This window comes from Danio aesculapii, chromosome 1 (assembly GCF_903798145.1).
Source record: "Danio aesculapii chromosome 1, fDanAes4.1, whole genome shotgun sequence".
Classification (NCBI taxonomy): domain Eukaryota; kingdom Metazoa; phylum Chordata; class Actinopteri; order Cypriniformes; family Danionidae; genus Danio; species Danio aesculapii.
In genome coordinates, this window is record NC_079435.1 from 48,757,356 (window position 1) to 48,779,468 (window position 22,113).

The following is a 22,113-nucleotide window of genomic DNA, read 5'->3' on the forward strand; positions in this document are numbered from 1 at the left end:
GACCGCAGCTTCATACTTAACGAGATTTGGCTTTTGAGTGCCTACTCTTTTAGTCCTCGTTAAGTAAGTACTTATTGAAATTGAGTACCTACTCATTGAGCATGCGGTTTCGAATGCACCGTATTCGTCTAATGTCCACGGTCATCCTGTTTGTTTATTGGCTGATTGATGTCTGCACCTGTGCTTGATCTCGTTGACTGGTGATTCATGGTTGGTTCACAGTTTGCTTTTACGTTTGATTGGCTGCTTTGTTTAAATAAAAGAAACAAACAGCTGCAGTGTTTTACTTCATTGCTGCTGTGCATGTTTTCAGTCTGACTGCTGAATCCTGCTCAAACAAGACAAGGTTATCTTCACTTAATTACTGTCATAGTGTTATTGAGTTTCTTTACTTTGAATTAACTCCTATACTTGATTTTGGTTAAGAACAGGTCCAAACAAAAACTGTATTGTGGAGCAATGGAGGTTTATCAGGGCGTTCTCCTGTTCTTGAGTTGCCAGATACTTTACACTCTGGGTAAATGCTGTTTTATTTTAAAATAGGCTTTGTTTTTTTGTTTTTAAATTGTATTTTAAGTGATGTTTGATAAACAAATTTCGGGAGGAGCACGCGCAGAAGTTTTAGTATCAAATACGTCATTGACAATTATTCTATTATCCAATCAGTTCTTGACCAAACCCCTATATATACCAAAGCTGTCTTACCTGCAGCATCTTACGACTTTAGCATCCCTCCACCACCCCGTCACCTCACCTCTTAAGCATTACTATCCCGGGGGGAGCGTTCTGGGGCCGGGCTAGATACTTCGCTCGAATCCCTATTCCTCTTTGTTTCCTGATAAGAGGAATGACTCGAGTTTAGGTGTCTTCCCCGAGCTCAGAGCCCTCTCCCCGGACAGCACGCCAAATACGCTTTATTCTGAAACTGTTGCAAGTGTGAACTCGTGAAAGGCTCTATATATGTTGTGTGGTTTTTGCAGCTTTAGACTGTACCATAATGAATGGTAACCTGAAGCAGATTGACGCTGGGTCTGGTTCAGTGGTTGGAGTGAACGATCTAAATCAAGTGTTTGTGCTGCAAGATGATGTCTTCAATCCGGTCAGCACATCTCTAAAGCACTTCAGTGTTGGTCCTGCTGGTCAGCTGGGTGTGGATAAATCAAACAACATCTTCAAATTGATGAGTGGCAGATTTGTTAATTTTCCAGGTAAATTAAATTCCCAATGACTCAATGTATCTTTGTTGAAGTGCTTCATATTTTAGCTAACCTTTTTCTCTTATTTCAAGGACTTCTCAAGCAGGTGGATGCTGGAGGTGATCAGATCATTGCAGGGGTCAATATGAATGATGACATCTTTTGTTTAAATATGGATGCTAACAACCAATGGCCATCCAGCACTATTCCTTGGGTTACCCTTAATGGAAAGCTGAAGTATTACAGCTGTGGCCCTTACAGCTGCTGGGGAGTGAACTCCGCTAACAATATCTTTATAATGAAGGTAATGTCACAATGTTAAATGCAGTGAATGAAGTTTTATTTTTGCATGGACAAAAACAAAACATTTTTGGGAGGGTTCTTACAGGGTGTGTCCAGTAATGCCTGCTCTGGGGATGGGACTTTTGTAAATATTCCTGGCCTTCTGTCCATGATTGAAGTGGGAACTGATGGCAGTGTCTTTGGTGTCAACTATGAAGCAAAACTATTCCAGAGGTCAGCTGAATTGTTCAAATGCATAACGTGACAATTTGTCAAGTATGATTTTCTTCCTGTAAATAAACCCATTCTTTTTGTCTGCTGCAGAGTTGGTGTGAGTCGGTCTAACCCTGCTGGCACAGACTGGATCTCAATGGCTGCCTGTCCCAATGGTCACAAACATGTGTCCTTTGACCTGGGAGTGCTGTGGGTTGTCTGTGTTGATGGTTCCGTCCGTAAATGTACTTTATAATCTGACTCCTTAGAAACCGCTTCATTAATGGAAACTATTCATTAACAGACAAATAAAAGCTTAATCTTACACTGTTTTCCTGTAGTCTCATACATTACTAGAGTGTATTATTGGTGTCACCTTTTTTTTTTTTTTTTTTTTTTTCCCCCCCACCCTTCGTTCTCTCTCGTCACATGTACACTTGTCTCCCTCTGCTTAGATCAGCATCAGTTAAATCTGGTTTTACAGCTGTAAGTAGCATTGGCATTTGTGCCTAGTTTCATAGTTAAATACTATTAAACTGCTCTAAAGCAGGATGAAACATTTGCTCTAACTTTGGATGTCATCAAATAGGATAATGTTCAGTTATCACAGACTTAAGTTCACCAAAAAATAATTGTCTCAGTTACTCAACCTTCATGTGGTTCTAAATCTGAGTTTCTTCTGTTGAACGCAAAATATATTTTGAAGGTTGTTGGTTGCACTGACTTAAGGTTTTCAACAAGAGAAGGACGGGTAAACCTAGACCATTTCATGTGTGAAATGTTATTATAGTTTTGCTTTTTACAATATTTCATGTTTAGGTCAACACTAATTTCAAAGTGTTTTTTTTTTTTTAAATGTAAACTTCTACAAAATTTGACCAATTTTTTTTTTTTTTTTTTTTTTTTTTTTTTTTTTGTCTAATGTAAGCCTCAGTATTTAAATTACTATGCTAATATATAAATTTATTGGATAAAATCAGGTGAGATGACTCCCAAATCTTTAATCCCTAAATTTAAGCTTTTGAAAATTATTGATATTTTCTGTATTATATTTTCCAAAAATTAATTTATACTATATACAAACTAAATCTAAATAGATCAATAGAACTATTCTTATATTATTGTGACAATTGTGGGTACAGAACCAAATATTTCAAAAGTGTTTTAAAATACAATATTAGTATTAACTGCACAATTACTTCAACTTTGGGAAATTGTACAATTTGTGTAAATACACCATATTTCTGGAAAAACATCTTTATCAACATGAATTCTCCCTCTGAATCTGAGCCAATTGTGTAAAATAACCAAAACTATTACTTAAGGCTGCTTTTGCCTTGATGTAGGTAACGTAGATATAAACTTCTGGCATAAGGTTATATTCAGCCACTACATCCTCATCACAAGAGTGAAGCAAATAAACACAGGAAATTTCTTTTTATTATTATTGCCTTATTTGTTGTTCAGCTGTACTGTTAGAGGTTAATGTGTAGGGTTTTGTACTCATTTTTGTTTTTCGTCCAATAGTTGTAGTTATTTTTTCATATATCTTTATTGGTCCATATTTATGTGGTTTGTCATAAATGTCTGACCCAGTTTTTAATCTTGTTTATTAGTTTTGTCTGTTGTTTTATTGTCTGTTGTCTTATAACTTTAAGATTTAAACTTGTATTAGTCTGAGGTTAGCTGAAGTGGAGTCTGGCCTAAATTAAAGTTTCAAATTACAACTTAGTAAGAAGAGATTTTTGCTGTATGCTCTTGTTTAGAGTCTAAACTCCATAGTCTGCTTTCACAGACAAAACACTGAGCTGTTTCTGCAAATATTTCAATTGAAAGATACTTGCACTGACTGAACGTAAATTATATCAGTGCCTTTATTTTGTCTCAAACCTGGAACTTGGGTATGACTCACCTAGGCTGTATCTGAAGTCACCCCTATACCCTCAAATAGTGCACTTTAACCATTTTTAGTGGTGTCCAAAACAATAGTGAATGTTATGAAGTGCACTTAATCAATCCCACAATGGACAGCAATAATGAGGGCACAACATATGTACACTTAACTGCTGCTACAATACCGGTGCCGTACGACAGAATTTCGCACACACAAAGCCCAGTGTGACCGCAGCTTTAAGCTTGAACTTTGCACCGCAGCGACATGCGAAACTTGACGCATGACCTTGCGTTTCCGGTCTGATGCATTCGCGTGCGTATGAATGGAAGTCTATGGGAGGAAAAGCCCAGTGTGACCGCAGCTTGAAGCAAAGTTCAAGCTTGGTGAACTCTGACCTGCGAAACTGCATCACTTGACTGCGTGAGACCACTAGTGTTAAATAACTATCACAGGGTCTGACCAAGTAGTTGAAAATCTAATCTGTTTTAGTAATGCACAAACAAAACAGAATCCCTTCCAGTGCTCGAATTCACTCACTCCTTCACCTGGACTATATTAGTTGACTAACGTAGGGCGGAGTGAATAAATATATAAGGGGCCATTTTGTATACAGCGCTATAGTTCAGCTAATGTTCATGGTTTTCATCCTGGTTGTTCATTGGCTGATTGATGTCTGCACCTGTGCTTGATCTCGTTGACTGGTGATTCATGGTTGGTTCACAGTTTGCTTTTACGTTTGATTGGCTGCTTTGTTTAAATAAAAGAAACAAACAGCTGCAGTGTTTTACTTCATTCCTGCTGTGCATGTTTTCAGTCTGACTGCTGAATCCTGCTCAAACAAGACAAGGTTATCTTCGCTTAATTACTGTCATAGTGTTATTGAGTTTATCTTTACTTTGAATTAACGCTTATACTTGATTTTGGGTAAGAATAGGTCCAAACAAAAACTGTATTGTGGAGCAATGGAGGTTTATCAGGGCGTTCTCCTGTTCTTGAGTTGCCAGATCCTTTACACTCTGGGTAAATGCAGTTTTATTTAAAATGTGCATTTTTTATTTTTTTTTTTTATTGTATTTTAAAGGCTCTATATCTTTTGTTGTTTTTGCAGCTTTAGACTGTACCATAATGAATGGTAACCTGAAGCAGATTGATGCTGGGTCTGGTTCAGTGGTTGGAGTGAACGATCTAAATCAAGCGTTTGTGCTGCAAGATGATGTCTTCAATCCGGTCAGCACATCTCTAAAGCACTTCAGTGTTGGTCCCGCTGGTCAGCTGGGTGTGGATAAATCAAACAACATCCTCAAATTGATGAGTGGCAGATTTGTTAAGTTTCCAGGTATATTAAAAATTCCCAATGACTCAATGTATCTTTGTTGAAGTGCTTCATATTTTAGCTAACCTTTTTCTCTTATTTTAAGGACTTCTCAAGCAGGTGGATGCTGGAGGTGATCAGATCATTGCAGGGGTCAATATGAATGATGACATCTTTTGTTTAAATATGGATGCTAACAACCAATGGCCATCCAGCACTATTCCTTGGGTTACCCTTAATGGAAAGCTGAAGTATTACAGCTGTGGCCCTTACAGCTGCTGGGGAGTGAACTCCGCTAACAATATCTTTATAATGAAGGTAATGTCACAATGTTAAATGCAGTGAATGAAGTATTATTTTTACATGGACAAAAACAAAACATTTGGGGGGGGTTCTTACAGGGTGTGTCCAGTAATGCCTGCTCTGGGGATGGGACTTTTATAAATATTCCTGGCCTTCTGTCCATGATTGAAGTTGGAACTGATGGCAGTGTCTTTGGTGTCAACTATGAAGCAAAATTATTCCAGAGGTCAGCTGAACTGTTTCCACTCATAATAACGTGACAATTTGTCAAGCATAATTTTCTTCCTGTAAATAAACCCATTCTTTTTGTGTGCAGAGTTGGTGTGAGTCGGTCTAACCCTGCTGGCACAGACTGGATCTCAATGGCTGCCTGTCCCAATGGTCACAAACATGTGTCCTTTGACCTGGGAGTGCTGTGGGTTGTCTGTGTTGATGGTTCAGTCCGTAAATGTACTTTATAATCGGACTCCTTAGAAACTCCTTCTTTAATCATTAAGACAAATAAAACCTTAATCTTACACTTTGTTTTCCTGTAGTCTCAAACATTACTAAAGTGTTTTTGTTGGTGTCACCATTTCTTGTTTTTGGTTCAGGTCCATTTGACTTTGTATAGTGAATGAATGTCACTTTACTTCTGGTGGCTGTACCTTTTTGGTTCTTTTAGTGGTATTAAGGATTCAAACAAGATGAACTGTACACTGTTGACCACTCAGTGAGAAGTTAGGTGTTTTTTTTTTTTTTTTTTTTTATGTAAAATTCTACAGAATTTGGCCAATTTTTCTAGTCTAATGTAAGCCACAGTATTTAAATTACTATGCTAATATATTGGATAAATTCAGGTGACATGACTGACTGTCCCAAATCTTTAATCCCAAAATTTAAGATTTTGAAAATTATTGATATTTTCTGTATTATATTTTCCAAAAATGTATTTATACTATATACAAACTAAATCTAAATAGATCAATATAACTATTCTTATATTATTGTGGGTACAGAACCAAATATTTCAAAAGTGTCTTAAAATACAATATTAGTATTAACTGCACAATTACTTCAACTTTGGGAAATTGTACAATTTGTGTAAACACACCATATTTCTGCAAAAACATCTTTATCAACATGAATTCTCCCTCTGAATATGAGCCAATTGTGTAAAATGACCAAAACTATTACTTAAGGTGGCTTTTGACTATTGGTGTAGGTAACGTAGATATAAACTTCTGGCATAAGGTTATATTCAGCCATATTCTGAAGTACATCCTCATCACAAGAGTGAAGCAAATAAACAAAGAATTTCTTTTCTTTTTTTTTTTACTGCCTTATTTGTTCAGCTGTACTATTAGAGGTTAATGTGTAGGGTTTTGTACGCCCCCCCCCCCTTTTTTTTTTTTTTTTGCCCAATAGTTGGTTAACGTCTGAACCAGTTTTTAATCTTGTTTGTTAGTTTTGTCTGTAGTCTTATAAATTTAAGATTTAAACTTGTATTAGTCTGAGGTTAGCTGAAGTGGAGTCTGGCCTAAATTAAGAGTTTCAAATTACAACTTAGTAAGAAGAGATTTTTGCTGTATGCTCTTGTTTAGAGTCTTAACTCCATAGTCTGCTTTCACAGACAAAACACTGAGCTGTTTCTGCAAATGTTTCAACTGAAAGATACTTGCACTGACTGAACGTAAATTATGTCTGTGCCTTTATTTTGTCTCAAACCTGGAATTTGGGTATGAATCACCTAGGCTGTATCTGAAGTCACCCCTATACCCTCAAATAGTGCACTTTAACCATTTTTAGTGGTATCCAAAACCATAGTGTATGTTATGAAGTGCACTCAATTAATCCCACAATGGACAGCAATAATGAGGCCACAACATATGTACATTCAACTGCTGCTACAAAACCGGTGCCGTACGACAGAATTTCGCGCACACAAAGCCCAGTGTGACCGCAGCTTGAACTTTGCACCGCAGCGACATGCGAAACTTGACGCATGGCCTTGCGTTTCCAGTCTGTTGCATTCGCGTGCGTATGAATGGAAGTCTATGGGAGGAAAAGCCCACACTGGGCTTTGTGTGTGCGAAATTCTGTCGTACGGCGATGCGAAAAGGGACGGGATTAAACAAGATGATTAGACATTAAAAAAAGCGAGCGATTGCTCCATGTTTTAAATTTCTGTCCAGAGAGGTCGTGTTTTGATCCTCGATTGGTCTCACGCAGTCAAGTGATGCGATTTTGCAGGTCAGAGTTCACCAAGCTTGAACTGCACCGCAGCAACATGCGAAACTTGACGCATGACCTTGCCTTTCTGGTCTGACGTATTCATGTGCGTATGAATGGAAGTCTATGGGAAGAAAAGTCAAGTGTGACCGCAGCTTAACGTAGGGCAGAGTGAATAAATATATAAGGGGCCATTTTGTATACAGCGCTATAGTTCAGCTAATGTTCATGGTTTTCATCCTGGTTGTTCATTGGCTGATTGATGTCTGGCACCTGTGCTTGATCTTGTTGACTGGTGATTCATGGTTGGTTCACAGTTTGCTTTTACGTTTGATTGGCTGCTTTGTTTAAATAAAAGAAACAAACAGCTGCAGTATTTTACTTCATTTCTGCTGTGCATGTTTTCAGTCTGACTGCTTAATCTTGCTCAAACAAGACAAGGTTATCTTCGCTTAATTACTGTCATAGTGTTATTGAGTTTATCTTTACTTTGAATTAACACTTATACTTGATTTTGGTTAAGAACAGGTCCAAACAAAAACTGTGTTGTGGAGCAATGGAGGTTTATCAGGGCGTTCTCCTGTTCTTGAGTTGCCAGATTCTTTACACTCTGGGTAAATGCAGTTTTATTTTAAAATAGATTTTATTTTTTATTGTATTTTAAAGGCTCTTTCATGTGGTTTTTGCAGCTTTAGACTGTACCATAATGAATGGTAACCTGAAGCAGATTGATGCTGGGTCTGGTTCAGTGGTTGGAGTAAACGATCTAAATCAAGTGTTTGTGCTGCAAGATGATGTCTTCAATCCGGTCAGCACATCTCTAAAGCACTTCAGTGTTGGTCCCGCTGGTCAGCTGGGTGTGGATAAATCAAACAACATCTTCAAATTGATGAGTGGCAGATTTGTTAATTTTCCAGGTAAATTAAATTCCCAATGACTCAATGTATCTTTGTTGAAGTGCTTCATATTTTAGCTAACCTTTTTCTCTTATTTTAAGGACTTCTCAAGCAGGTGGATGCTGGAGGTGATCAGATCATTGCAGGCGTCAATATGAATGATGACATCTTTTGTTTAAATATGGATGCTAACAACCAATGGCCATCCAGCACTATTCCTTGGGTTACCCTTAATGGAAAGCTGAAGTATTACAGCTGTGGCCCTTACAGCTGCTGGGGAGTGAACTCCGCTAACAATATCTTTATAATGAAGGTAATGTCACAATGTTAAATGCAGTGAATGAAGTATTATTTTTACATGGACAAAAACAAAACATTTGGGGGGGGTTCTTACAGGGTGTGTCCAGTAATGCCTGCTCTGGGGATGGGACTTTTATAAATATTCCTGGCCTTCTGTCCATGATTGAAGTGGGAACTGATGGCAGTGTCTTTGGTGTCAACTATGAAGCAAAACTATTCCAGAGGTCAGCTAAATGGTTTCACACGCATAACGTGACAATTTGTCACGCATAATTTTCTTCCTGGAAATGAAACCCCATTCTTTTTGTCTGCAGAGTTGGTGTGAGTCGGTCTAACCCTGCTGGCACAGATTGGATCTCGATGGTTGCCTGTCCCAATGGTCACAAACACGTGTCCTTTGACCTTGGAGTGCTGTGGGTTGTCTGTGTTGATGGTTCAGTCCGTAAATGTACTCTATAATCTGAATCCTTAGTCCATTTAATGGAAGCCTCAAAGTAATCCATTAACAGACAAATAAAAGCTTAATCTTACACTTTTCGTTTTCCATCTTGTCTCAAATATTTACTGACGTTTATTGGTCACCCTTTTTGGTCCCCCCCCCCCCCCCCCCCCCCCCCAAGTCCTTTTGACTATTTGTATAGTGAATGAATGTCACTTTGCTTCTGGTGGCTGTAGCTTCAGTTTGTTTTAGTGGTAGTGGTAAGGATTTAAACAAAATGTACACTGTTGACCACTCAGTGGGCTTTTGTCATAAAGGTTACATGTAGACTTGACTCTGTTTGGAAGAAAATTATATCAGTGCCTTTTATTTTGTCTCAAGTCTGGAACTTGGGTATGAGTCACCTAGGCTGTATCTGAAGTTACCCCTATACCCTCAAATAGTGCACTTTTACCATTTTTAGTGGTGTCCAAAACCATAGTCTGTTATGAAGTGCAATCAATCAATCCCACAATGGACAGCAATAATGAGGCTACCACATATGTACAACCAACTGCTACAAAATCCCCATAATGCACTGGTTGATTTCACCTAACCTGATTTCATCAAGAAGGACATGTTCCTAGATTAATATCTATGATCCTGAAACGTCTTTACCATGAGAATTAAGGGATATATTTACTGTTTGCGTTAAGTTTAGGCTTGAGGTTTGGTTTAAGGACTTCTATATGATTATCCAACTGATATAGTCTTCTGATTTTGGGAATAATTTACAGTTATGGTTGAGTTTAGGAGTTGGAAATAGGTATGGATTACATTTTCAAAACAAATGGTCAGACCAACATTGTTGTTAATCCAAATGAATTTCCATGTTTGACCGTAAGATGGCATCTACTGTAAAGCACTGTTCCATTTGTGAAGACCACATGTGTCCAACTCTTCACAGTTTAGTTCCAACCCTAATTAAACACCCCTGATAAGACAATTAAATTGTGCAGGGCATGTTTTGACCCTTGACTGGTTTCACAGTCAAGTGATGTGATTTCGCAGGTCAGAGTTCACAAAGCACACTGCACTTTTCGCTTTGTGAACTCTGGCCTGCGAAATCGCATCACTTGACCAATCGAAAATCAAAACATGTTCTGTCTGGACAGAAATTCAAAATATGGACCAATCGCTCACGTTTTTAAATATCTAATCATCTTGTTTAATCCCGCCCCTTTTTGCAGCGCTGTACGACAGAATTTTGTAGGCACAGTTTCTAGTGTGACTGCAGCTTAAGTCTAACTGTGCAGGGCTGAGAGAGAGAGCCTCATGTGGTTTTTAAACAAGTTTCTTCTGTTGAACGCAAAATATATTTTGAAGGATTTTTTTCTTGCACTGACTTGAGGTTTTCAACAAGAGAAGGACGGGTAAACTAAGACCATTTCATGTGTGAAATATTCCTATAGTTTTGCTTTTTATAATTTCTCATGTTTAGGTCAACACTAATTTCAAAGTGCTTTTTTTATTGGTTTAAATGTAAAATTCTTTTTTTTTTAGTCTATTTTTCTAGTCTAATGTAAGCCACAGTATTCAAATTACTATGCTAATTTATAAATTTATTGGATAAATTCAGGTGAGATGACTGTCCCAAACCTTTAATCCCAAAATTTAAGCTTTTGAAAATGATTGATATTTTCTGTATTATATTTTCCAAAAAATTATTTATACTATATACAAACTAAATCTAAATAGCTCAATATAACTATTCTTGTTATATTATTGTGACAATTGTGAGTACAGAACCAAATATTTCAAAAGTGTTTTAAAATACAATATTAGTATTAACTGCACAATTACTACAACTTTGGGAAATTGTACAATTTGTGTAAATACACCATATTTCTGGAAAACATCTTTTTCAACATGAATTCTCCCTCTGAATATGAGCCAATTGTGTAAAATGACCAAAACTATTACTTAAAGCTGCTTTTGACTATTGATGTAGGTAACGTAGATATAAACTTCTGGCATAAGGTTATATTCAGCCATATTCTGAAGTACATCCTCATCACAAGAGTGAAGCAAATAAACACAGGAAATTTCTTTTTTATTATTATTATTATTATTGCCTTATTTGTTGTTCAGCTGTACTGTTAGAGGTTAATGTGTATGGTTTTGTACTCATTTTTGTTTTTCATCCAATAGTTGTAGTTATTTATTCACCTTAACTTTATTGGTCCATATTTATGTGGTTTGTCATACGTAAATGTCTGACCCAGTTTTTAATCTTGTTTATTAGTTTTGACTGTTGTTTTATTGTCTGTTGTCTTATAACTTTAAGATTTAAACTTGTATTCGTCTGAGGTTAGCTGAAGTGAAGTCTGGCCTAAATTAAAAGAGTTTCAAATTACAACTTAGTAAGAAGAGATTTTTGCTGTATGCTCTTGCTTAGAGTCTTAACTCCATAGTCTGCTTTCACAGACGGTGCTTAAGCTTAAACCCCAGACGAAACACTCTGAGCTGTTTCTGCAAATGTTTCAACTGAAAAATACTTGCACTGACTGAACTTAAATTATGTCTGTGCCTTTATTTTGTCTCAAACCTGGAACTTGGGTATGAATCATCTGAAGTCACCCCTATACCCTCAAATAGTGCACTTTAACCATTTTTAGTGGTGTCCAAAACCATAGTGTATGTTATGAAGTGTAATCAATCAATCTCACAATGGACAGCAATAATGAGGCCACAACATATGTACATTCAACTGCTGCTACAAAACCGGTGCCGTATGACAGAATTTCGCACACACAAAGCCCAGTGTGACCGCAGCTTTAAGCTTGAACTTTGCACCGCAGCGACATGCGAAACTTGACGCATGACCTTGCGTTCCCAGTCTGACGCATTCGCGTGCGTATGACTGGAAGTCTATGGGAGGAAAAGCCCAGTGTGACAGCAGCTTTAAGGAAATTCTGTCGTACAGCACTGCGAAAAGGGGCGGGATTAAACAAGATGATTAGACATAAAAAAAAAGCGAGCGATTGCTCCATGTTTTAAATTTCTGTCCAGAGAGGTCCTGTTTTGATCCTCGATTGGTCTCACGCAGTCAAGTGATGCGATTTCGCAGGTCAGAGTTTACCAAGATTGAACTTTGCACTGCAGCGAACTGTGAAACTTAACGCATGACCCTGTGTTTCCGGTCTGACGTATTCGCGTGCGTATGAATGGAAGTCTATGGGAGGAAAAGCCCAGTGTGACCGCAGCTTTAGTTCCAAACCTAATTAAACACACCTTAACAACTGAGTCCTTCAGGCTTGTTTGAATCTTTTAATTAAAGTAACATTTGTATACATGACAGAAATCAAAAGCCTTTGTTTCATGGCAAATAGACAGCTCGCTAGTGTTAAATAACTATCACAGGGTCTGACCAAGTAGTTGAAAATCTAATCTGTTTTAGTGATACACAAACAAAACAGCATCCCTTCCAATGCTCGAATTCACTCACTCCTTCACCTGGACTATATTAGTTGACTAAAGTTGCGGTCACACTTGACTTTTCCTCCCATAGACTTACATTCATACGCACACGAATACGTCAGACCGGAAACGCAGGGTCATGCGTTAAGTTTCGCAGGTTGCTGCGGTGCAAAGTTCAAGCTTGGTGAACTCGGACCTGCGAAATCTCATCACTTGGCTGCATGAGACCAATCGAGGATCAAAACACGACCTCTCTGGACAGAAATGTAAAACATAGAGCAATCGTTCGCTTTTTTAAATGTCTAATCATCTTGTTTAATCCCACCCCTTTTCGCAGCGCCATACGACAGAATTTCGCACACACAAAGCCCAGTGTGACCGCAGCTTAACGTAGGGCAGAGTGAATGAATATATAAGGGGCCATTTTGTATACAGCGCTATAGTTCAGCTAATGTTCATGGTTTTCATCCTGGTTGTTTATTGGCTGATTGATGTCTGCACCTGTGCTTGATCTCTTGACTGGTGATTCATGGTTGGTTCACAGTTTGCTTTTACGTTTGATTGGCTGCTTTGTTTTAATAAAAGAAACAAACAGCTGCAGTGTTTTACTTCATTGCTGCTGTGCATGTTTTCAGTCTGACTGCTGAATCCTGCTCAAACAAGACAAGGTTATCTTCACTTAATTACTGTCATAGTGTTATTGAGTTTATCTTTACTTTGAATTAACGCTTATACTTGATTTTGGTTAAGAACAGGTCCAAACAAAAACTGTGTTGTGGAGCAATGGAGGTTTATCAGGGCGTTCTCCTGTTCTTGAGTTGCCAGATCCTTTACACTCTGGGTAAATGCTGTCTTTTTTTTTTTTTTTTTTTTAATTGTATTTTGAAGGCTCTATATATCTTTCATGTGGTTATTGCAGCTTTAGACTGTACCATAATGAATGGTAACCTGAAGCAGATTGATGCTGGGTCTGGTTCAGTGGTTGGAGTGAACGATCTAAATCAAGCGTTTGTGCTGCAAGATGATGTCTTCAATCCGGTCAGCACATCTCTAAAGCACTTCAGTGTTGGTCCTGCTGGTCAGCTGGGGGTGGATAAATCAAACTACATCTTCAAATTGATGAGTGGCAGATTTGTTAAGTTTCCAGGTATATTAAAAATTCTCAATGTATCTTTGTTGAAGTGCTTCATATTTTAGCTAACCTTTTTCTCTTATTTTAAGGACTTCTCAAGCAGGTGGATGCTGGAGGTGATCAGATCATTGCAGGCGTCAATATGAATGATGACATCTTTTGTTTAAATATGGATGCTAACAACCAATGGCCATCCAGCACTATTCCTTGGGTTACCCTTAATGGAAAGCTGAAGTATTACAGCTGTGGCCCTTACAGCTGCTGGGGAGTGAACTCCGCTAACAATATCTTTATAATGAAGGTAATGTCACAATGTTAAATGCACCGACTGAAGTATTTTTGCATGGACAAAAACAAAACATTTTTGGGGGGGGGTTCTTACAGGGTGTGTCCAGTAATACCTGCTCTGGGGATGGGACTTTTGTAAATATTCCTGGCCTTCTGTCCATGATTGAAGTGGGAACTGATGGCAGTGTCTTTGGTGTCAACTATGAAGCAAAACTATTCCAGAGGTCAGCTAAATTGTTCACATGCATAACGTGACAATATGTCAAGTATGATTTTATTCCTGTAAATAAACCCATTCTTTTTGTCTGCTGCAGAGTTGGTGTGAGTCGGTCTAACCCTGCTGGCACAGACTGGATCTCAATGGCTGCCTGTCCCAATGGTCACAAACACGTGTCCTTTGACCTGGGAGTGCTGTGGGTTGTCTGTGTTGATGGTTCTGTCCGTAAATGTACTCTATAATCTGACTCCTTAGAGATTGCTTCTTTAATGGAAACTAATCATTAACAGACAAATAAAAGCTTAATCTTACACTTTGTTTTATTTATAGTGTTATTGGTGTCACCATTTCTTGTTTTTGATTCAGGTCCATTTGACTATATTTGTGTAGTGAATGAATGTCACTACTTCTGGTGGCCGTACCTTTTTTGGTTCTTTATAGTGGTATTAAGGATTCAAACAAGATGAAATGTACACTGTCGACCACTCAGTTAGAAGTAAGAGTTTTTTTTTTTTTTTCTTACATGTAGACTTGTCTCCCTCTGCTTGGATCAGTTAAATCTGGTTTTACAGCTTTTAAGCAGCATTGGCATTACTTGTGCCTAGTTTTGTAGTTAAATGCTATTAAACTACTCTAAAGCAGGATGAAACATTTGCTCTTTAACTTTGTATGTTATCAAATAAGATGCTATTCGGTTATCACAGACTTAAGTTCACCAAAAAATAATTCTCAGTTACTCACTCTCATGTGGTTAATAAACCTGAATTTCTGTTGAACGCAAAATATATGTTGAAGGCTGTTGGTTGCACTGACTTGAGGTTTTCAACAAGAGAAGGACGGGTAAACCAAGACCATTTCATGTGTGAAATATTCCTGTAGTTTTGCTTTTATAATATCCCATGTTTAGGTCAACACTAATTTCAAAGTGTTTTTTTTTTTTTTTTTTTTTTTTTTTTTTAAATGTAAAATTCTACAGAATTTGGCTAATTTTTCTAGTCTAATGTAAGCCACTATTTAAATTACTATGCTAATATATAAATTTATTGGATAAATTCAGGTGAAATGACTGTCCCAAACCTTTTAATCCCAAAATGTAAGCTTTTGAAAATTATTGATGTTTTCCAAAAAAAAAAAATGCATACTATATACAAACTAAATCTAAATAGATCCAATAGAACTATTCTTGTTATATTATTGTGACAATTGTGGGTACAGAACCAAATATTTCAAAAGTGTCTTAAAATACAATATTAGTATTAACTGCACAATTACTTCAACTTTGGGAAATTGTACAATTTGTGTAAACACACCATATTTCTGTAAAAACATCTTTTTTAACATGAATTCTCCCTCTGAATATGAGCCAATTGTGTAAAATGGCCAAAACTATTACTTAAGGCTGCTTTTGACTATTGATGTAGGTAACTTGGATGTAAACTTCTGGCATTAGTTTATATTCAGCCATATTCTGAAGTACATCCTCATCACAAGAGTAAAGCAAATAAACAAAGGACATTTCTTTTTTTTTTTTTATTGTATTATTGCCTTATTTGTTGTTCAGCTGTACTGTTAGAGGTTAATGTGTAGGGTTTTGTACTCATTTTTTTTGCCCAATAGTTGGGTAATGTCTGAGCCAGTTTTTAATCTTGTTTATTAGTTTTGTCTGTTTTATTGTCTGTAGTCTTATAACTTTAAGATTTAAACTTGTATTAGTCTGAGGTTAGCTGAAGTGGAGTCTGGCCTAAATGAAGAGTTTCAAATTACAACTTAGAAGAGATTGTTGCTGTATGCTCTTGTTTAGAGTCTTAACTCCATAGTCTGCTTTCACAGACAAAACACTGAGCTGTTTCTGCAAATGTTTCAACTGAAAGATACTTGCACTGACTGAATGTAAATTATATCAGTGACTTTATTTTGTCTCAAACCTGGAATTTGGGTATGAATCACCTAGGCTGTATCTGAAGTCACCCCTATACCCTCAAATAGTGCACTTTAACCATTTTTAGTGGTGTCCGTACGACAGAATTTCGCACACACAAAGCCCAGTGTGACCGCAGCTTTAAGCTTGAACTTTGCACCGCAGCGACATGCGAAACTTGACGCATGGCCTTGCGTTTCCAGTCTGATGCATTCGCGTGCGTATGAATGGAAGTCTATGGGAGGAAAAGCCCACACTGGGCTTTGTGTGTGCGAAATTCTGTCGTACGGCGATGCGAAAAGGGACGGGATTAAACAAGATGATTAGACATTAAAAAAAGCGAGCGATTGCTCCATGTTTTAAATTTCTGTCCAGAGAGGTCGTGTTTTGATCCTCGATTAGTCTCACGCAGTCAAGTGATGCGATTTTGCAGGTCAGAGTTCACCAAGCTTGAACTGCACCGCAGCAACATGCGAAACTTGACGCATGACCTTGCATTTCTGGTCTGACATATTCATGTGCGTATGAATGGAAGTCTATGGGAAGAAAAGTCAAGTGTGACCGCAGCTTAACGTAGGGCAGAGTGAATAAATATATAAGGGGCCATTTTGTAGACAGCGCTATAGTTCAGCTAATGTTCATGGTTTTTATCCTGGTTGTTCATTGGCTGATTGATGTCTGCACCTGTGCTTGATCTTGTTGACTGGTGATTCATGGTTGGTTCACAGTTTGCTTTTACGTTTGATTGGCTGCTTTGTTTTAATAAAAGAAACAAACAGCTGCAGTATTTTACTTCATTTCTGCTGTGCATGTTTTCAGTCTGACTGCTTAATCCTGCTCAAACAAGACAAGGTTATCTTCGCTTAATTACTGTCATAGTGTTATTGAGTTTATCTTTACTTTGAATTAACGCTTATACTTGATTTTGGTTAAGAACAGGTCCAAACGAAACCTGTATTGTGGAGCAATGGAGGTTTATCAGGGCGTTTTGCTGCTCTTGAGTTGCCAGATCCTTTACACTCTGGGTAAATGCAGTTTTATTTTAAAATAGATTTGATTTTTTTTTTTTTTATTTTAAAGGCTCTTTCATGTGGCTTTTGCAGCTTTAGACTGTACCATAATGAATGGTAACCTGAAGCAGATTGACGCTGGGTCTGGTTCAGTGGTTGGAGTGAACGATCTAAATCAAGCGTTTGTGCTGCAAGATGATGTCTTCAATCCGGTCAGCACATCTCTAAAGCACTTCAGTGTTGGTCCCGCTGGTCAGCTGGGGGTGGATAAATCAAACTACATCTTCAAATTGATGAGTGGCAGATTTGTTAAGTTTCCAGGTATATTAAAAATTCCCAATGACTCAATGTATCTTTGTTGAAGTGCTCTTTAATATTTTAGCTAACCTTTTTCTCTTATTTTAAGGACTTCTCAAGCAGGTGGATGCTGGAGGTGATCAGATCATTGCAGGCGTCAATATGAATGATGACATCTTTTGTTTAAATATGGATGCTAACAACCAATGGCCATCCAGCACTATTCCTTGGGTTACCCTTAATGGAAAGCTGAAGTATTACAGCTGTGGCCCTTACAGCTGCTGGGGAGTGAACTCCGCTAACAATATCTTTATAATGAAGGTAATGTTAAATGCAGTGAATGAAGTATTATTTTTACATGGACGAAAAAAACATTTTGGGGGGGGTTCTTACAGGGTGTGTCCAGTAATGCCTGCTCTGGGGATGGGACCTTTGTAAATATTCCTGGCCTTCTGTCCATGATTGAAGTGGGAACTGATGGCAGTGTCTTTGGTGTCAACTATGAAGCAAAATTATTCCAGAGGTCAGCTGAATGGTTCACACGCATAACGTGACAATTTGTCAAGCATAGTTTTCTTCCTGGAAATGAAACCCCATTCTCTTTGTCTGCTGTAGGGTTGGTGTGAGTCGGTCTAACCCTGCTGGCACAGACTGGATCTCAATGGTTGCCTGTCCCAATGGTCACAAACATGTGTCCTTTGACCTGGGAGTGCTGTGGGTTGTCTGTGTTGATGGCTCCGTCCGTAAATGTACTCTATAATCTGAATCATTAGTCCATTTAATGGAAGCCTCAAAGTAATCCATTAACAGACAAATAAAAGCTTAATCTAACACCGTTTTCCATCTTGTCTCAAACATTTACTGAAGTTTATTATTGGTCACCATTTTTTTTTTTTTTTTTTTTTACCATTTTTAGTGGTGACTAAACCTTGATTTGGTCTTACGCAGTCAGGTGATGTTATTTCGCAGGGTCGGTTCACAAAGCACCCTGTACTTTTCTCTTTGTCAAATCGCATCACTTGACTGAGACCAATCGAAAATCAAACCATGACCTGTCTGGACAGAAATTCAAAATGGACCAATTGCTCACTATTTTTTCTTTTTTTTTTTTTTTTTTTTTTTTTTTTTTTTTTTTTTTTCCTCACTAATCTTAATCCCGCCCCTTGTCGCAGCACTGTACGACAGAATTTTGTAAACACAATTTCTAGTGTGACTGCAGCTTAAAGCTGCGATTTTTTTTTTTTTTTTTTTTTTTTTTTTTTTTTTTTTTTTTTTTTTTTTTTTTTTTTTTTTTTTTTTTTTTTTTTTTTTTTTTTTTTTTTTTTTTTTGGACTTTTCTTCCCATAGACTTCTTAGGCGCTGCGAAAAGGGGTGGGATTCAACAAACTAATTAGACATTTAAAAAAAGCCAACGATTGCTCAATATTTTTATCCAGAGAAGTCTTGTTTTAATCCTCAATTGGTCTCACGCAGTCAAGTGATGTGATTTCACAGGTCAGAGTTCACCAAGCTTGAACTTTGCACTGCAGCGAGCTGCGAAACTTAGCGCATGACCCTGCCATTCCGCTCTGACTTATTCGCGTGCGTATGAATGGAAGTCTATGGGAGGAAAAGCCCAGTGTGACCGCAGCTTAACTGTGCAGGGCTGAGGCCCTCCAGGAAGTGAGTTTGAACACTCCTGCCTAAAGTTTAAAAATACGATATTTAATTAAAGTAACATTTGTATACATGACAGAAATCAAAAGTCTTTGTTTCATTGCTAATAGACAGCTCGCTAGTGTTAAATAACTATCATAGGGTCTGACCAAGTAGTTGAAAATCTAATCTGTTTTAGTGATGCACAAACAAAACAGCATCCCTTCCAAGTGCTGGAATGCACTCACTCCTTCACCTGGACTATATTAGTAGACTAATGTAGGGTGGAGTGAATGAATATATAAGGGGCCATTTTGTGTACAGCACTATGACTGCGTTTGAAACCACATACTTCCCTACTATTAGGTATGGAAAAAGCAGAAGACGAGCGATTGAGTGTTTAAATCCTTAATGTTATAAAAAAAAAAAAAAAAAAAAGAGTAGGCGAGATTTACCTGGACTTGTCATGGTTATTTTCAGTGCTTAATTTGTTAATTGTGATGTCCCGGAACAGATCAGGGTAACAGATCCGGCGTGTTACCCAAGGAAGGAGAGGTGTCGTGCACGAAAGTGGGGTGAGGGGGTGCGGTGGATGGCGGAGGGGTGTCGCGGACGAAAGTGAAGCTGGTTAGGGAGTCGCGGAAGAAGTGGAAAGTGAACAGCGGATGAGGAAGAGCGGTTGAGGAGGGGGATCAGTAAAATGAGGTGCCAGATCAGATTTCAGAAGTGCCGAATCCGCCGTGTTCCGGCACAAATTAAGCCCTGGAGACCACAAAATCAACCATACACTACCTGACAAAAGTTTTATTGCCTATTTAGGAACAACAAATAATAACTTGATTTCTAGTTGATCATTTGGTATCAGAAGTGGCTTATATGAAAGACAAAGACTTCTAAATTACTTTTATGTTACCAAAATAAAATCAATAATGTTCATGTCTGGTGACTGGGCTGGCCAATCCTGGAACACCTTGACCTTCTTTGCTATCAGGAACTTTGATGTGTAGGCTGAAATATGGGAAGCAATGCTGAGATGCAAACTCCACACAGAAATGCCAACTGGTTCAGCTGGAACTCAAACCAGTGACCTTCTTGCTGTGAGGCGACAGTGCTTACCACTGAGCCGCTGTGCCACCCTCACAATAGACTTTTTATTTTGTCTATATTATATGGTTATATTGCACAGCCCTCCAAACAGCACTAAGCTCTTATCGCCATCTCTGCCAGTTACTGAAATCCCACATGCAAATAAAGAAAACACCCACAAGAAAAGCTTGCTGGCTGCTTCTCGTGACCTTGACAGGTTGGAGTTTAGTGGGAGTCCGAGTTGGATTTACTGTGGATCTGGCAAGCAAGACAGACTGTGGTAAAAAGCCAGAGAGGAGGAATTTTGTTATGTGACATATGCTAAAAGGACTCTGCCATATACCCCCATTTAAACTCCTCTCCTCTCTCGCTCTCTCTCTCGTTTTCGTCTTGGTTTCTCTCATCAAATTGAACCATAGGGGAAATCATGCAGGCCAGACAATTGTAAAAATGTGGACTACATTCACAAGTAGTTCTCGCTGTCAATTAGAGCACTCTTTTCTGGACACAAACACCACTGCAAATTTTATTTTTATTTTTTGGACCATTTGACAAATTGAGTTTGCATAATTGTAATACCGTTAAAGGGGTTGTTCAGACCATTTAGCCACCCTCAAGAGGCTCCTTATGAGTTTCTATTTCTGTTGAACCCTTTAGAAGATATTTTGTATTAGTTTTGGTAATTGGAAGCCATTGAACAATAAAATTACAGTTCTGTGTTAATCTTGCTTTAAATCCAATATTAATAATAAATAGCATTTAATTCATATAATCACACTATTATAAGGTACAGTTCTCGCTTAAAGCATTAGCTATGACTTTTAGCTCAATAAACACCCAATTTGCTGGTTATTAGTATTATTATTATGGTAGTAGTTGAGTGTAGCTACTAAGTATGTAGAATAAGATCATAAAGAATATGTACTTAATAAGTACAGATTACCAGCTAATATCTTAATAGTGCTAATAGTTAATAGTGAGAATTGGTACTTTAACTGAACTTTACTTTAACTGAAATTTAAATTTATTATTTTACGTTAATCATTTTGTTTTTCTTACCTTGATTGCAAATGAGATAAACTTGTTTACTTGTTGTTGTTGTTTTTCTTACTGTGTCATATTGAAAATGTGTGCTCTATTTGCATTACTGGAGACTGCAAGTTATGTAGACAGATGTACGTATGGCTGCATTTCATTAAATCTAACTTTTAACCTTCTCGCACTTACTAGCTGACCGATTAGCTCCATATGGACGGCTTTTTCCACTGTTTCCATCGTTTGTCCAGTAGCTCACAGCATACATTGGCATTGACCATGATGATGAGGTTCGTTTTCGGTAAAGAATAGTAACAGAAAGCACAAAAGCCAAAAAAGTAAAAAGCTAAAAAATAAACAAGTAAATAGTAGTGTGAGAATGTGGTAAAATCTGAAAACGTGGTAAATTTGAGATATCTAAAAGCGTACATAGTGGCATCGCGAAAAACAAAAACTGCGAAAAAAACGTACCTCCTGGGACATATTTGGCACTCTCCAAAAATGTATACAGGGGTACGTTTTCAGCATGAGTCTGGGTTGTTTTTTCTTGTTCTACACACAAACCTTGCTTCATCTCTAAATGTGTTTACTGCTTATAAAACAGCACTTTGCAAACTGCAAATATATATTTTACTTTACTTTTAATTATTTTATTTTTCTGAACATTTTTTCCTTGTTTTATGTGTGAACATGCTGGGTGTTATTATATTTCTGGTTTTAAAAACTGAATTTAAGATGTACGGTAAACAACCCAGGCTCATTCTGAGAACGTACTGCTATATATACTTTCGGAGAGTGCCAAATACATCCCAGGAGATACATTTGTTGCAGTTTTTCTTTTGCGAATACACCAGAGGCAGCTGTGTACGCTTTTTGAGATCTCAAATTTCTCTTGCGAGTGGCATTTGCACCTGCTGTTTTCGCATAAATCCACCAGAGGCCGCTCTCGACTGACTGATCGACTGACCCACCCTCCTCCTTCTCTAAACC

General features: G+C 37.8%; 5 protein-coding genes across 5 annotated transcripts; all 5 read left to right on the forward strand.

Moving 5' to 3' along the window:
• The first annotated feature begins 297 nt into the window (after positions 1-297).
• LOC130232064 (fish-egg lectin-like) lies at positions 298-2,023 on the forward strand. Its single transcript, XM_056461708.1, has 6 exons — positions 298-346; positions 432-517; positions 981-1,208; positions 1,289-1,500; positions 1,585-1,712; positions 1,803-2,023. Exons 2-6 carry the CDS (start codon positions 460-462, stop codon positions 1,945-1,947), a joined length of 771 nt encoding a protein of 256 aa, XP_056317683.1. The 5' UTR covers positions 298-346; positions 432-459; the 3' UTR covers positions 1,948-2,023.
• Positions 2,024-4,375: 2,352 nt separating this feature from the next.
• On the forward strand, positions 4,376-5,720 carry LOC130232057 (fish-egg lectin-like). The gene is made up of 6 exons (XM_056461693.1): positions 4,376-4,432; positions 4,520-4,605; positions 4,694-4,921; positions 5,004-5,215; positions 5,299-5,426; positions 5,517-5,720. Exons 2-6 carry the CDS (start codon positions 4,548-4,550, stop codon positions 5,659-5,661), a joined length of 771 nt encoding a protein of 256 aa, XP_056317668.1. The 5' UTR covers positions 4,376-4,432; positions 4,520-4,547; the 3' UTR covers positions 5,662-5,720.
• Positions 5,721-7,805: 2,085 nt separating this feature from the next.
• On the forward strand, positions 7,806-9,137 carry LOC130232014 (fish-egg lectin-like). Its single transcript, XM_056461610.1, has 6 exons — positions 7,806-7,852; positions 7,940-8,025; positions 8,101-8,328; positions 8,409-8,620; positions 8,704-8,831; positions 8,922-9,137. Exons 2-6 carry the CDS (start codon positions 7,968-7,970, stop codon positions 9,064-9,066), a joined length of 771 nt encoding a protein of 256 aa, XP_056317585.1. The 5' UTR covers positions 7,806-7,852; positions 7,940-7,967; the 3' UTR covers positions 9,067-9,137.
• Positions 9,138-13,127: 3,990 nt separating this feature from the next.
• On the forward strand, positions 13,128-14,453 carry LOC130232065 (fish-egg lectin-like). Its single transcript, XM_056461724.1, has 6 exons — positions 13,128-13,173; positions 13,261-13,346; positions 13,425-13,652; positions 13,727-13,938; positions 14,022-14,149; positions 14,240-14,453. The coding sequence occupies exons 2-6, from the start codon at positions 13,289-13,291 to the stop codon at positions 14,382-14,384; spliced, it is 771 nt and encodes a 256-aa protein (XP_056317699.1). The 5' UTR covers positions 13,128-13,173; positions 13,261-13,288; the 3' UTR covers positions 14,385-14,453.
• On the forward strand, positions 13,137-18,197 carry LOC130232023 (fish-egg lectin-like). The gene is made up of 6 exons (XM_056461622.1): positions 13,137-13,173; positions 17,000-17,085; positions 17,164-17,391; positions 17,477-17,688; positions 17,763-17,890; positions 17,983-18,197. Exons 2-6 carry the CDS (start codon positions 17,028-17,030, stop codon positions 18,125-18,127), a joined length of 771 nt encoding a protein of 256 aa, XP_056317597.1. The 5' UTR covers positions 13,137-13,173; positions 17,000-17,027; the 3' UTR covers positions 18,128-18,197.
• The last annotated feature ends 3,916 nt before the right edge of the window (positions 18,198-22,113 follow it).

Excerpts from the sequence above, each read along its gene's own strand:
- LOC130232064 (XM_056461708.1), top strand. The coding sequence starts at position 460 with ATGGAGGTTTATCAGGGCGTTCTCCTGTTCTTGAGTTGCCAGATACTT. Across the intron at positions 1,501-1,584 it reads ACAATATCTTTATAATGAAG|GGTGTGTCCAGTAATGCCTG; the intron begins GTAATGTCACAA and ends GGGTTCTTACAG. Across the intron at positions 1,713-1,802 it reads GAAGCAAAACTATTCCAGAG|AGTTGGTGTGAGTCGGTCTA; the intron begins GTCAGCTGAATT and ends TGTCTGCTGCAG.
- LOC130232057 (XM_056461693.1), top strand. The coding sequence starts at position 4,548 with ATGGAGGTTTATCAGGGCGTTCTCCTGTTCTTGAGTTGCCAGATCCTT. Across the intron at positions 4,606-4,693 it reads CCAGATCCTTTACACTCTGG|CTTTAGACTGTACCATAATG; the intron begins GTAAATGCAGTT and ends TTGTTTTTGCAG. Across the intron at positions 5,427-5,516 it reads GAAGCAAAATTATTCCAGAG|AGTTGGTGTGAGTCGGTCTA; the intron begins GTCAGCTGAACT and ends TTTTGTGTGCAG.
- LOC130232014 (XM_056461610.1), top strand. The coding sequence starts at position 7,968 with ATGGAGGTTTATCAGGGCGTTCTCCTGTTCTTGAGTTGCCAGATTCTT. Across the intron at positions 8,026-8,100 it reads CCAGATTCTTTACACTCTGG|CTTTAGACTGTACCATAATG; the intron begins GTAAATGCAGTT and ends TGGTTTTTGCAG. Across the intron at positions 8,329-8,408 it reads CAGATTTGTTAATTTTCCAG|GACTTCTCAAGCAGGTGGAT; the intron begins GTAAATTAAATT and ends TCTTATTTTAAG.
- LOC130232065 (XM_056461724.1), top strand. The coding sequence starts at position 13,289 with ATGGAGGTTTATCAGGGCGTTCTCCTGTTCTTGAGTTGCCAGATCCTT. Across the intron at positions 13,653-13,726 it reads CAGATTTGTTAAGTTTCCAG|GACTTCTCAAGCAGGTGGAT; the intron begins GTATATTAAAAA and ends TCTTATTTTAAG. Across the intron at positions 14,150-14,239 it reads GAAGCAAAACTATTCCAGAG|AGTTGGTGTGAGTCGGTCTA; the intron begins GTCAGCTAAATT and ends TGTCTGCTGCAG.
- LOC130232023 (XM_056461622.1), top strand. The coding sequence starts at position 17,028 with ATGGAGGTTTATCAGGGCGTTTTGCTGCTCTTGAGTTGCCAGATCCTT. Across the intron at positions 17,086-17,163 it reads CCAGATCCTTTACACTCTGG|CTTTAGACTGTACCATAATG; the intron begins GTAAATGCAGTT and ends TGGCTTTTGCAG. Across the intron at positions 17,891-17,982 it reads GAAGCAAAATTATTCCAGAG|GGTTGGTGTGAGTCGGTCTA; the intron begins GTCAGCTGAATG and ends TGTCTGCTGTAG.